The sequence below is a fragment of the Vulpes lagopus genome, chromosome 6 (assembly GCF_018345385.1).
Source record: "Vulpes lagopus strain Blue_001 chromosome 6, ASM1834538v1, whole genome shotgun sequence".
Classification (NCBI taxonomy): Eukaryota; Metazoa; Chordata; class Mammalia; order Carnivora; family Canidae; genus Vulpes; species Vulpes lagopus.
The window spans coordinates 13,272,386-13,287,652 of record NC_054829.1 but is presented as its reverse complement, the minus strand read 5'-3'; the positions used below and the strand labels follow the sequence as shown (position 1 = coordinate 13,287,652).

The window sequence follows — 15,267 nt, the reverse complement described above, 5'->3', positions numbered from 1 at the left end:
GAATCCCAGGAGCCACCCTTGAAACCTCTCTGTCCCTGTTGCCTCTCCCTGCCCCCCACCCCATTAGGTTCAGGAGGCCCTGCCAGTTTTACTTCCAAGTCCCATCCTGGACCTGGCCATTTCCCCCCACCTCTGGCAGCCTTCTCCAAACTGTATTCATCTCCTGCCCAGACTCTACTACAAGACTGTCCTAGCTGGTCTTTTTGTCTCCACTTAGGTCAGCAAGTAATTTTACCCTATAACATGCCCTTCTCTCAACAGCAGAAGGGATTTCTTAAAAAACAAGAATGATTTTATCATTACTTTGCTCAGCATCCTCTAAAGTCTTTCCTTTCTGCTTGGAATGAAATGTGGATCCAAACCTTGGCCTACAGGGTCCCACATAATCCAGCCTCTGGCTCCCTCTCAGGCCACATCTTTTGCCACTTCTTCTTTCCCTCTGACTTCCCAACTTCTGGACAAATCAGCTGCCTCACTGCTGTGCACATGTGCTGTGCATTTTCTTACTTTACAGGATTTGGAACGTTCTTCTTTCAGATCCTGCAGGGACTTTTTTCTGTCATTTGGATCTTAGCACAATTGCCACCTCTTTAGAAAGATCATCTCAAAGGCACCTGCATGGCTCAGTAGTTGAGTGTCTGCCTTCAGCTCAGGGCGTGATCCTGGGATCCAGGGATTGAGTCCCACATTGGACTCCCCACAGGGAGCCTGCTTCTCCCTCTGCCTGTGTCTCTGCCTCTGTCTCTCATGAATGTAAATAAAATCTAAAAAAAAAAAAAAAGAAAAAGAAAGAGAAAAGAAAGGTCATCTCAGACATCTAAAGGAGTCCTCAGGTACTATCACAATACTTATTTTATCAGATGTGTTCATATTTATATATAGACTGTAGTATGGCAGCCACGTGAAAACAGACCTGCTTTGAGTCCTCCAAGGGCTACATTTTCAGCATCAAAAACAGTGCCTGGCATGTGGTAGGTAGGTGCTGGGTCAGTATTTGTGAAATGAACGGACAGCATATAAAGGAGGCCACAGCAGCACCTGAAGGTGTTCTGCGAGAATGAGCAGGTTATACGTGGAAGGCACCGGGTGTGGCAGCATGGTACTGAGCACACAGCAGATCTTTGATAAACTAAATTCTAAAAACAAGCTTAAAATGCTAAGTACAGTTATACAATGTTAGTGACAATCAAGGATAGGTAAGTATGACATTCCATATGTTAAAGATAAAGAAACAGGGACACAAGGAAGGCCGGTAACTTTACCTGCAGACCTAGTGTTAACCTCCCATCTGGTCATCCAAGCACAGTGATAAACTTGTAGCAAAATGAGAAAAGAAACATCCTTGGATGTTGCCTTTATTTCATAAATTCCTCCAAATAAGATGGATTTGTATTTTTTTTTAAGATTTTATTTATTTATTCATGAGAGACAGAGAGAGAGAGAGAGAGAGAGAGAGAGAGGGAGAGAGAGAGGCGGAGACACAGGCAGAGGGAGAAACAGGCTCCATGCAGGGAGCCTGACGTGGGACTCGATCCCGGGTCTCCAGGATCACGCCCTGAGCTGAAGGCAGCACTAAACCACTGAGCCACCCGGGCTGCCCATGGATTTGTAGTTTGTAAACAAAAACTAACTACAGAAGACTTTTGAGCAATGCAGGATTAGTGGTACTGACCCCCCATGTGGTCAAAAATTCACATATTTTTGACCCCCTGCAAAACATAGCTACTAAGAACCCACTGTTGGCTAGAAGCCTTACCCAGAACATACATAGTCAACCAACACATATTTTATGTCATATGTACTGTATACTGCATTCTACAGTAAAGTAAGCTGGAGGAAATAAGATGTGATTAAAAAAATTATAAGAAAAAATGCATTTACAGTACTGTATTTATTGAAAACATCCACATATAAGTGGACCCATGCAGTTCAAACCCATGTTGTTCAAGGGTCAACTGTAGTCCAAAATGGGAACTTGTTCTGTCATGGAACTTTACCTATGTCCATATGAAACAAGTGCTTTCGTGATTTTCTTTGTTGCCACATTGGTGATTTTGTTTCCTACTTATTACAGTTTCTCTGCTATACAACTGATTTGAAAGGTTTTGGTGAAAGTTTTCATGCTACTACCCTCTTTTTATTCTTAAAAATTATACCTCAATTAAAAGAAAAATAATTGTAAAACACAAAGAGAATCAATATCTACCATCCCATATGTTATTTTCCTTTTTTTTTCTTTAAATATTTTATTTATTTATTTGAGAAAGAAAGAGAATGCAAGAGCACAAGTTGGGGGAGTGGGCAGAGGGAGAAGCAGACTCCCCACTGAGCAGGGAGCCTGATGCAGGGTTTAATCCCAGGACCCAGAGATCATGACCTGAACTGAAGGTAGACCTTAATAGACTGAGCCACCCAGGTATCCCCCCCGCCATATGTTATTTTCCATTAAAAAGAAAAAAAGATACAGATTTGTCTCCAGGTCACGGATAGAGGTTTAGCTGCAAGTTGGAGGGATGGTCAGAAGCTTGGAATGGTGAGTTTGTGGTCCTAAAGATGAACGCATGAGCATCTCACACCAGTCAGTGGTCCCTGCCAGTGGTACATTTACCATCCTTTGATCCTATAAGGGATGCAAATTTTGCTTTTTGAGAACTCAAGAGAACCGAAAGTTTGATGTTTTCAGTTGCATTCGCTTGTTATTTTGAGGTCAGCAGTGTAATAAGTGCTCATCCTGGTCTTCTAACACCAAACTCTGGGGTTGGAAATTTACTGTGGTTTTTAAAAATTTTTTGTTGTAGCATTAGATAACAGGTAATTAGAAGCCTAAGAATCAATCAACATAAATAAAAACTAGATTAATAAGACTTTTTTTTTTTTTTAGTATTGAGGACTATATTTCAATTTGTCGTATTAAAATAGTAACTTTTTAGGAACAGCGGTTCTCGACTTTAAATTTAAATTTTCTTCATATTTTGAAGCAGTTTTATCATTAATATAATTTTGGCAAGATGTAAGTACTAATTGTATTTCAGTAAGTCATATTTCACAAAGAATATCATCTGTATTTATCACAGGATCATGTTTATTAAGGTGCTATTTTGAGGAAAGGATTCTTTTACCAAAAAAAGAAGACACAGAAACCCCCAAGTCATAAATATAGTGCTGATACATGCTCATACTCCTTGTTTTGTTTTGTTGTTTTCTTTTTTTAATACAGGCAAGAGCACTATTACAAACTGCATCATCTTTGGCACCCCATATGTATGAGCCGCATTTTAATTTTGCAACTGTCTCTGATAAGGTATTCTTTTTATCAGTTCATCATCTGATCTGTTTCTTTTTCTTTCCTGGTTTAAAAAAAAAAGTATAGAAAAATAAGGAAATTCTAATAATGTTTTGATGGAAATGTGTTTTTAAATATTATATATACCTGTCTTTCATTTCAAGAGACAGTTTAATAAACTTTAAAAAATATAGCACTGAATATGGACTAAACTTAATATTACAGATTGCATTGTAGATTATTATAGATTGCAGAATTATTTTTAAAATATGACATTTAGTCATGAAAAAATACTCATTAAGTAACTTGGTTGAGGAAAGATCTAGTAATTGACTTTTATAAGAAATCCTGTATTTTACTGTAGACCATGTTGCCATCAAGGCTCTGGCATAATTGCCATAAAATGAGGGATAGGAGTGAAAGCTGTTGTAGCTGTGAACAATGTGGGGAAAAATACAACTGTTAATACTGTATTTCAAGTCAGTTAATGTCCAAGAGCTAAAAGGAATCATGCCATTTTCAATAATAAGAACAATAAATAAAAGACATTGAATAACTAACTCTTACTGAGAAACCTTCCTTTAAGATGGAAAGTGAGTTTTCAGGGTAAGAAAATGGCTGAAAGTGTTTGCATATGTAAAGACTCCTGATAGACCAGAAGACATTATGAAAATGTCATTTTTCAGAGCATGAACATGAAGCCATCCTCACTTTCATTTCCGCTCTGGAACTAAGTTGTCATTCATAAGTTGTCATTTTTGTGGGCTTGTTAAGAGCCAACCACCATTGCAGGTTTTCCACACACCCTCTGTGATTTTTCATCAACCTGCCATGTAGGTTTCCTTCACCTTCCTGACTCATTTTTACTACAGCTGATGTTTCATTTATTGAGCACTGTTGTAGGCACAGAGGATGTTAGCACTGAATAAAACAAAACCTCTACCTTATAAGCTTACATTCTAATGAACATAAGACTGGTCGAGCTTAAAAGACTCCCCTAGGGTCACATGGCCATGGTGGGTTCAGAATTTATACCCAGCTCCCAATGATGCCCATGTGTTTTCCACTGCCCTGTGCTGCCATTTACTTAAACAACATTTTAATAATATATAACTCAAACGAGGTATTTTTTAAGCAAAAGACTATATTTTCCATAAGAGAAAATGGTATGTTAGGAAACTTTTTTAATATGTATTACGTGTTTCAAAAAAAAAAAACCTGCCAGCATTGAATTATCTAGGATATTTTTTGTGTGCACACACTAAAAAGCTCTTGCTTTTTTTTTTTTTTTTTAAATTTTTTTTTTTTATTTATTTATGATAGTCACAGAGAGAGAGAGAGAGAGAGGCAGAGACACAGGCAGAGGGAGAAGCAGGCTCCATGCACCGGGAGCCCGACGTGGGATTCGATCCCGGGTCTCCAGGATCGCGCCCTGGGCCAAAGGCAGGTTTCTTTTCTTTTCTTTTCTTTTCTTTTCTTTTCTTTTCTTTTCTTTTCTTTTCTTTTCTTTTCTTTTCTTTCTTTTCTTTCTTTTCTTTCTTTTCTTTTTTTTTTCTTTCTTTAATTTTCTTTCTTTTTTTTCTTTTCTTTCTTTTCTTTTTTTTCTTCTTTCTTTTTCTTTTCTTTCTTTCTTTCTTTCTTTCTTTCTTTCTTTCTTTCTTTCTTTCTTTCTTTCTTTCTTTCTTTCTTTCTTTCATTTGTTTGTTTTTTTCTTTAGCTCCTGAGAATTTCCTCAAGCACAATCAGATGTACTCAACATTTAGGTTGAAATTTTGTAATGCGAATCATTTTCTTAGCTAATCTAAAATAAGAGCTAATAACAACAAGCTTGCATTTACAGGACTGTTGTACATGTCTGGCAGGGTTCTCAGCACTGGATATGAGTTAACCTTTTAATTCCCATTGCAGTGCTATAAGGTGCAGTTATTCCCATTTTACTTATGAGAAAAATGAGGTACAGAGAAGTCAGGTAGCTTGATCAGGGTTGTAAAGCTAATAAGTAGCAGAGCTGGGATTCAAATGCAGGCAGTGTGAGCCCCAAGGATGTGCTCTTACCCTCATGTGAAATCACCTCAGTGTTTGTCCTGTAAATAAAGCTACTACCATTTAAAATGAATGTTGTGTACATTAGTAAAATTGGATGATAAGGGAATATTAACACAGCAAAAAATAGATGAGTCAGTATTTCTAAGGTAATATGGAGATATTTTTGTCTTGAATTTATGTTAATTCAATGTGAACACCAATGCAAAGAATGAGTCAGGATGGCTCCAGGCAGAATGATGGCATAAAAGAACATTGTGCATCAGCAGCTACACACATCTTTGAAACAAAATTATTTCTGGCTGCATAACTGGCTTCTGTGCCAACATTTCTATAGAAGGAAGGTTAATGATTGTCTTCCACCCTGGCTAAAAAGGTGTTCAATCAATATATAAATTGTTTGACCAAAATTAACATCATGGGCTTCCCACTGATGAAAATGAGATCTGGTAAGACCACTGCCAGCACAATAACTGCTGAGGTTTGAAGCTCTTCCTTCCCAAATAGGTCACATATGAACCAGTCACCAGTGGTACTCATTGTTCTGTTAAATTTCTGAATGTTATGTCCCAGCATCAGAGCTCCCAACATAATTTATGGCCTCAAGATAAGAAAATTAATAAAGATAGCCCATCACTACACTTTTAATGTGGTTTCCACTGCAAACTCTTTAGTAACATGAGGGATTTGTATCAAGAACTTTCAGGTAGGGCTGGGATGTTAAGCATTCAGAAAAACCATGAGGATTTTGAAATACTATGGTAGGATCCAACATTGGAAAATCATGAACCCAGAAATGGAGTTCAGTTAAAAAGCCACTGGTGGACAGTTTTAAGTTCTAGGGAATAGATAAATTGGAATGGCTATAAATTCATGGCTATGTTCCAGACTCCCAAAATGGTTATCTAGGCTCAGATATTAGGGAAAAAAATTTTACTTAGCAATTTGAAAACAACTGCAGCTTTACATCCTTTCACATAGATGGCATTAGTCTTATATTTGGCTGACTAAAAACTTAACGTTTTTGAGAGATGCTGTGATTTTATGTCCTTGATATTAAAGCCAAATTCTTGAGATGAAAGGTGAAGGATTAAAAAAGGTTAAATTATAATCCTTGGGGACTATAGTATTTCCTGTACTGTGATCCTTCCCCTTCCCTAAACCTTGACTAACAAGGAGTAATTCATTAGTGAAGTGTAAAGGGTGGAAACTTGGAGAAAGCAACCACATTATCTTAGGGAAGAGAAGGCCAAACCTGGACAGATTTTATGTGGAAAGCTTTTTCCCGGGATCCCTGGGTGGCGCAGCGGTTTGGCGCCTGCCTTTGGCCCAGGGCGTGATCCTGGGGACCTGGGATCGAGTCCCGCGTCGGGCTCCCGGTGCATGGAGCCTGCTTCTCCCTCTGCCTATGTCTGCCTCTCTCTCTGTGTGTGACTATCATAAATAAATAAAAAAAATTAAAAAAAAAAGAAAGAAAGCTTTTCCCCCCCATATTTAAGTAGACCCTTTTCCAGTATTTGAAACTCAAGTTTCTATGGGCTCTGGCACTTTACAGCTGTTGCCACCACTGCCTCACACCAGCTCTGCTAGCTTTAATTCCTTTCTCCACAGGATTGTTTTCTCTTTGTAAAATCACAGCCCCTTTAAGCCTTCTCCCTCTTGAGCACTACTCTCTTTTGTCATAATATCTTGAAAGGACAGGTGATGTTTGTTGCTTACTTCACTTATTTCTGGACCCTCTGCAGGCTCACTTCAACTCCAGTAACTACTGGAACTCCTTCCATCTAGGTCACTAACAACTTCCAATTAATGAATTCAGAGGGTTTTTCATTTTTTGTTTTTAAACAGCCTTTTTTTTTTTTTGATATTACTTATATACCATAAACTCGCTCTTTTGAAGTGTACCATTTGATGGTTTTTAATATACTTACAGTTGGGCAACTATCACTTACAATCAATTTTAAAAGACCTGTATGCTAAAACTATAAGAAAAAATCATTCATGAAAGACAATGAGGATGTAAATAAATGGAAAGATATTTTGTGCCCACGAATTGGAATATTGTTAAAATACTCATACTATCCAAAGCAATCTACAGATTCAATGCAATCCTTATCAAATTTCCTTTTTTTTTTTTAATTTTTATTTATTTATGATAGTCACACAGAGAGAAAGAGAGAGGCAGAGACACAGGCTGAGGGAGAAGCAGGCTCCATGCACCGGGAGCCCGACGTGGGATTCGATCCCGGGTCTCCAGGATCACACCCTGGGCCAAAGGCAGGCGCCAAACCGCTGCGCCACCCAGGGATCCCCCTTATCAAATTTCCAATGACTCTGTTTACAGAAATAGAAAGGCAACAGAAAAAGCAATCCTAAAATTTGGAACCCATCCTTACAAATTTCCAATGACATTGTTTACAGAAATAGAAAAGCAATAGAAGAAGCAATCCTAAAATTTGGAACCACGAAAGAGCCCGAATAGCTAAAATAATCTTAAGAACAACAAAACTGGAGGTATCACGCATCCCGATTTCAAGCTGTAATCAAAACAGTATGGTGTCGGCATAAAAACAGGTACACAGATCAATGGAAAGGAATAAGGAGCCCAGAAATAACCCACACATATATGATCAATTTAGGACAAAGGAGTCAACAATATGCAATGGGAAAGGGACAGCGTCTTAACAAATGGTGCTGGGAAAACTGGACATCCACATACTTGAATGAAAACTGGAACACTATCATACCCCATGCACAAATGTCAAGTCAAAACAGAATACTTGACTATAATACCTGAAACCATAAAACTTCTAGAAGAAAAACATAGGTTGTAAGCTCCTTGACATTGGTTTTAGCAACTTTTTGGGTCTGACACCAAAATCATAGGAAACAAAGCAAAAAAATAAACCAGTGGGACTACATCAAACTAAAAAGCTTCTGCACAACAAAGAAAACCATCAACAAAATAAAAAGCACCTGCTGAACAGGAGAAAATATTTGCAAATCCTATATCTAATAGGGGATTAATATTCAAAATATATAAAGAACTCATACAACACAATAGCAAAAAAATCTGATTAAAAAACAGGCAGAGGATCTGAATAGACATTTTTAAAAATTTAAATTCAATTTGCCAACATATTAGTGCTCGTCACATCACATGCCTTCCTTAATGCCCCTCACCCGCTTACCCCATCCCCCACCCACCTGCCTGCCCTTCAGCAACATTTTTGCATGGAAGACATACAGATGGCCCACAGGTACATGACAAGGTACTCAACATCACTAACCACCAGAGCAGTGCAAATCAAAAAACCACAATGAGATATCATCCCACAATCATCCCACTTGTGTTGGAATGGCTATTGTTATAGGGCAAGGTATAACAAATGTTAGCAAGGATGTGGAGAAAAGAGAACCCTCTGTTGGTGGGAATGTAAACTGGTGTAGCCACTATGGAAAGTAGAATGGAAGTTCTTCAAAAAAATCAAACGTAGAACTGACATCTGATCTAGTCATTCCACTTCTGGGTATTTATCTGAGGGAAGCAAAAATACTAATTTGAAAAATTATCTGTACCCCTATGTTTACTGCAGCATTATTTACAATAGCCAAGACATGGAAGGAAACTAATAAATGTCCAGTGATGGATGAACGGATCAAGAAAATGTGGTGTATGTAGACAATGGAACATTAGTCAGCTGTGTAAAAGGATATCCTGCTATTTGCAACAACATGGAGGAACCTTGAGTTAATTATGCTAGACGAAATAAGTCAGAGAAAGACAAATACTATATGTCATTTACATGTGGAATCTGATCTCCACTCTCCCTTTAAAAAACCCTGAACTCGGGGATCCCTGGGTGGCTCAGCGGTTTGGCGCCTGCCTTTGGCCCAGGGTGCGATCCTGGAGTCCTGTGATCGAGTCCCGCGTTGAGCTCCTGGCATGGAGCCTGCTTCTCCCTCTCCCTCTGCCTGTGTCTCTGCTTCTCTCTCTCTCTCTATCATGAATAAATAAATAAAATCTAAAAAAAATAAAAAAATAACCCTGAACTCATAGATACCAAGAACAGAGATGGGGATGGAAGGTGGACAAAATGGGTGAAGGTGGTCAAAAGGTACAAACTCCCAATTATAAAATAAGTCCTAGGGAAGAAATGCACAGCATGGCGACTACAGTTAATGCTGTGTTGTATATTTGAAAGTTACTAAGAGAGTAGATCTTAACATTTTAGACCACTGAAAAAAAAGCTGTTACTATGTGAGGTGACAAATGTTAACTCCTTATTGTGATCATTTTGTAATATATACATATACTGAATCATCATGCTGTTTGTCTGAAACTAATAGGTTCTATGTCAGTTATATCTCAATGGAAACTTTTAAAAATTTAATGGAAGTTTTAATGTTTTATATTATGAAATGATGACTTTTGCATTTTAAAAGGCTATCTTACCAGATCAGACACGTGTGAAATTTTCCTGTAGGAAGTGCTTATTCTCACTAGTTTTAGACCTTAGAGATACCCACTGTGCTGTATTTTGACTTTTTTTCTTTTCTGGGGAAAACAGGTGTAGGTAAAACCCAGGTGCAAGTCAGAATTTTGGATGACATTAGCAGAATAAATCCAGGAAAAGTTAGAGCAGCGCATTTTCTTGCCAAGAAAAGACTTTCAACATTGTGTTGGCTGAGGAATCTCTAGGCAAGTTATTAATTTCCAGAAATACATATATATAGCACTGAAAGGTAAATGGAGTTTGTTATGCATTGAACTCTCTCCACTCTTTGCACCCTCCCGGCATCAGGTTCCAACCTTCTTGGAATTCTGCACTTCTCACGCCTTCCCTTCATGCCACCTGTGCTCCAATCAAACATAACAATTAGTTCTCTGCGTAGTCGGTGCATGTGAGGCTTTGGGGTATGGTGATCTCTCAGCCTTGAATGCTCCTAACCTCAGCCTCTGCATGTCCAAACAGGACACCTTCGGATCCAGCTCCTCAGGACATGCACCCTCATTAGTTGGAATAAATGCCCCCACTGCTGAAGTCCCAACACAGTGTGCCTGTGCCACACAGGTAACAGAGGAAGACAAAAAAGAGGGAAAGGGGAACACAAGAGACAGCACAAACTCAACACCAATAGTGTGGTAGATTTAAACATAACCATGTCTGCGATTGTATTAAATGTAAATGTCCTGTCTTAGCACCCACCACAGACTGGGTGGCTTAAACAACAGAAATTTAGGGGATCCCTGGGTGGCTCAGTGGTTTAGTATCACCTTCGGTCCAGGTTGTGATCCTGGAGACTCGGATCGAGTCCCACGTTGGGCTCCCTGCATGGAGCCTGCTTCTCCCTCTGCCTGTGTCTCTCCTCTCTCTCTCTGTCTGTGTCTCTCATGAATAAATAAATAAAATCTTTAAAAAAACCCAGAAATTTATTTTCTTACATTTCATTGATCAAGTCCTTGAACAAGGTATCGGCCAATTTTGTTTCTGGTGAGAGCTCTCTTCCTGGCTTGTAGGTGGCTGTCCTCTCGCCGTGTCCTCCTGTGACCGAGAGAGAGTTCTGCTGTCTTTCTCTTTTTACAAGGACACTAGTGGTACTGGTTAAGGTCTCAACCTTACGAGCTCATCTAACCTTAATTATCTCCTTAAAGCCCTCTGTCTCTGAATGTAGTCCCATCAGGTGTGAGGGCCTCAAGGGTGAATCTGGGAGGGCACAATTCAGTCCGTAGCAGGGTCTAAATTAAATGCCATCATCTCCCGCTAAAAGGCAGAGGCTTTCAGATTGGACACAAAACAAACACACTACCTACAAAAAACACACATTACACACAAAGACACGAATAGGTGACAAATGGAAGAAAAAGGATGGAGCGTGCTCAGGCAAAGGTTTCTGAGCAGCCAGAGAAGAGAGAGACTAGGGAGGGGCCTTCCAGGCAATGCTCATGGGTGAGCGTATTTGAGGGCCACTAGAATATGAATTTATCTGGATGGGCGTTGGGCAGTAGCAGCAGGAGGGGGGTGGGCATGAGAGCAAAATTTGGAGACTGAGGAAAAACTGGAACGCAGAAGGTTTTGAATCCCTAGTTGAGGAGCTTAAGCTTTACTTGAGTTCAGGTTGAAGAGGAGGCAGGTGTTTTGTCAGAATTGATCCAGAGGCAATGTTTAGGATCAGCAGGAGAATATAAAGTTGGGTATAGATTTTATTTATTTATTTATTTATTTATTTATTTATTTATTTATTTATTTATTTTAAAGATTTATTTATTCATGAGAGAGAGAAAGAGAGAGAGAGAGGCAGAGGCACAGGTAGAGGGAGAAGCAGGCTCTTCGCCAGGAGCCTGATGTGGGACTCAATCCTGGATCCCAGGATCATGCCCTGAGCCGAAGGCAGATGCTCAACTGCTGAGCCACCCAGGCGTCCCGGGTATAGATTTTAAATTAACTTTTCTAGGAAGAGTGTGAAAATGAATACATTTATGCTAGATAATAAAAATTCTTCAAGCACATAGTACATGCAACCAATCGGAGTTTTTGCCACACTTCTGTTTGCTTTCACCCTCTTGTCTCTCCCATTTGCACTCAAAAGCATCACAATTTGCTTAGATAGTCCCAGCTCTTGAAAAGAACACTGGATGTTACAGATGGTGCTTCATTAATCATGGTTTTGCAACAAACCGTTTTCTTAACAAGACTGCTGTCTTTTACAAATACAGGGCTACTAGTTTTGTGATATTTTCATATTTCATGAAACAGGAATTTTTGCGAAATAAAAATACTTACCCCAGGCTACAGTTGTTTCCATTATAATATTTGCTACGACATTAGAATTAGCTTCTAGGGATCCCTGGGTGGCGCAACGGTTTGGCGCCTGCCTTTGGCCCAGGGCGCGATCCTGGAGACCCGGGATCGAAACCCACATCGGGCTCCCGGTGCATGGAGCCTGCTTCTCCCTCTGCCTATGTCTCTGCCTCTCTCTCTCTCTCGCTCTGTGACTATCATAAATAAATAAAAAATTTAAAAAAAAAAGAATTAGCTTCTAGGGGGAGGCTGTGGTTACTCTGATGTATTCTCAAGTTGGAAAACCAATTTGCTAGGTGGGTTTGGGTTTTTTTTTTTTTTTTTTAAGATTTATTTATTTTAGAGAGCTAGAACATGGGGAAGGAGAACAAGAGGGAGAGGAAGAATCTGGAGCAGGCTCCCCACTGAGTACAGAGCCCAACATAGGGCTTGGCTCCGGGCTTGATCTCATGACCTGAGCCAAAATCGAGAATCAGCCACTTAACTGACTGAGCCACTCAGGCGCCCTGCTAGGGGGTTTCCAAGAGCACCTTTACCTTTAAATTCCTCAAAAGACACAAACTATCAAAGTTCCTTCAAGAAGAAGTAGATAATTTAAACAGCCATATATCTGTTAAAGAATCTACCTATTACTACAACTTGAATGAGAGGTGTCCAGTGAAGCTCCAGCAAAAGGTGTCCCAGCTTCCGTTAGAGAGAGGGCTTTAAGTTAAAGGCTCCAGACTACCTTTTGAGACCTTCATGAAATACTTTGAAGGGAAAAGAGACTATCATAATAAGAGGTCATTATTATGGATTAGGTGCCTACTGCTTGTAATCTTTACAACTCCACAAACTCACTGTCATGATTCCCATTTTCCCAGAGATAGCCGTGAGGGGTTACATACCATGCTCCAGGTCACCTAGATAGTAAAAGGTTGAGCTGGGGGCAGGGGCATCAGTTGAATGGCTGACTTCTGATTTTTTTTTTAAGATTTTATTTATTCATCAGAGAGAGAGAGAGAGAGAGGCAAAGACACAGGCAGAGGGAGAAACAGGCTCTATGCCGGGAGCCTGACATGGGACTCGATCCCAGGTCTTCAGGATCACACCCTGGGCTGAAGGTGGTGCTAAACTGCTGAGCCACCAGGGCTGCCCTGACTTCTGATTTTGACTCAGGTCATGATCTCAGGGTCCTGGGATCAAGCCCCAAATCAGGCTCCACACTCAGCAGAACTCCCTCATTCTCCCTCTCTCTCAAATAAATAAATAAATAAATAAATAAATCTTTTTTTAAAAAAGAGAGGTTTGTTACTAAAAAAAAAAAAAAGCTGGGAATCTCAGCCTCTTGGTGTGCTATCTCCTTTCAGCCAGTTAAGAACAGATAGACAAGGTGGCAGCTCCCCACCGATACCATAAACCCAAGATGAGATGGAACAAATGGTTCACACATGACCAGGGGCCTCCCATCAGGCTGGGTCCTGATATTTCCCTGAGATCTAAGGTCACAAGGTGCTTTTTATGGTCTTCCCTGACATTCTCCGCAACCCCGTGGGGCTGGCAGTCCAGCCATTCGGATCCCCATCTTACAGATGAGGAACAGAGAGTTCAGAGACATGAATGGTCCCCCCCACCCCCCCAGCCACACAGCTGGCAAGACACCGACTGAGGACTTGAATCCTTCTGTTCCCCACTCTCCCAGTGCCTTCCACTTTCCCAGGCACGGCCTGCTAACGATGCAGACATTAACGGAAAGGCAGCACTGAGTCTGTGATTGGAAGCGGTCCCCACAAACAGCACTGAGCCCTAACTATGCAAGATGTTCCTTCATTCCACAGGAAGCAGAAGAAAATCCCAAATGGCTCTGCCAGAAAAGGGGATGCATTACCCACCCCTCCCTTCTGACCTGCCGGGCCTACAGACAGCTTACTTTGATTTTAAAGCCCCCGATCAGACTTCGATCAGAAAATAATTTCTCAGGAACTTTTATTGAAAAGAAACTCCTACTGAAAAATGGTGTTCTCACGGCTGTTCCGTGTTCTTGATTCCCCAGGGCAAGGCTCCCGAGTCTCATACCCTCGAAGCTCTTTAGCCAGCAGCTTTTCCAGGTGTGCGGTGACAGGCCGGGCTGAGCAAGTCCCAGTCCCGGTCACCCCAAGAGGTCCCCAGTGAGCACGACATTTGAGGCTAGAGTCTTCTGGTTGGTTCTCTTTAAAACCACCACATGGATCTTGCAACTGACTCCAAAGCATATCTGTATTTGTTTTAATACAAAAATAACATATCCCTCACATTTTCACACGAAGCAGCTGTGCCAGGACGAAAGTCTGTAATTTAGCCCGTGGTTTCCCCAGCGATACTCACACTATCCTTTTTTCTTGGCTCGAGGGAGAAGAATTAGTGGGGGAAGTTTGCCTTGTAAGTATTGCGCCCCCAGCCTCCTTTCCTGTGCTCAGGTCTCAGGTTCTGTCCTGCCTGGTGGCATCTTCTGTTCTAGACCTTTGCATGTTGGCCAGTTCTGTCTTCTTCCCTCAAGATGATGCCAAAGTCACTCTTTAATGTTGGCAGCTGTATGCGTTTCTCCTTCCTAGGTAAAATGCTTGTAATTTCCCGTGGCATTTCAGGCATCACAGCAGAGAGGTGAGACATCTGGGGGCAAGAGGGCCTCCTCAGCACCCTTACGCTCATGCCACGAAAGCAGCCACCCTGGCAGGGGCACTGCTCCTGGGGACCCGCAGACTATGAGGGAGGCTGGTGAAGTTATCACAGCAGAGAGCCAGAAAGCTTTAGGTCCTATTTATTCACATAGCTTTTCTGGGTTTTCATCGTGGTATTGCTTGGAGCCATATTCGGTAGGGTTTAATTTTCAAAAAATGATACAGGGATATGACAGCAGGACTCAAACAAAGGTTGACCTAAGCTCAGGATGGTCTCCAGGTCCCCAGAAGACCAGAAGATGGTGGCTCTAACTTGGTTTATCCTTCAGGTAAACCATTGCTCATTGAGATTTGAATCTGTTTCTAGCACATCCTGTTAAAATTCTCAGGGCCTGCTCTCCCGTGAACTAAAGTGTTAAGTGCATTTTCAAAGCTGTAAACTCAACGCAACATGTTGGGAAGAGGGTGGGAGGATGAATAAGTGTTTCGAGACACTTTCTGT

The 15,267-nt window shown here is 40.7% G+C and overlaps 1 protein-coding gene across 1 annotated transcript in view; it reads left to right on the top strand.

Annotated features, from left to right (window-relative positions):
- Positions 1-15,267, top strand: part of TTC8 (tetratricopeptide repeat domain 8) — a 189,846-nt gene that overhangs the window by 47,324 nt on the left and 127,255 nt on the right. Inside the window, exon 14 of the mRNA XM_041757777.1 lies at positions 3,218-3,301. Coding sequence (XP_041613711.1) covers positions 3,218-3,301 — 84 coding nt within the window. The remainder of the gene's footprint in view (positions 1-3,217; positions 3,302-15,267) is intronic.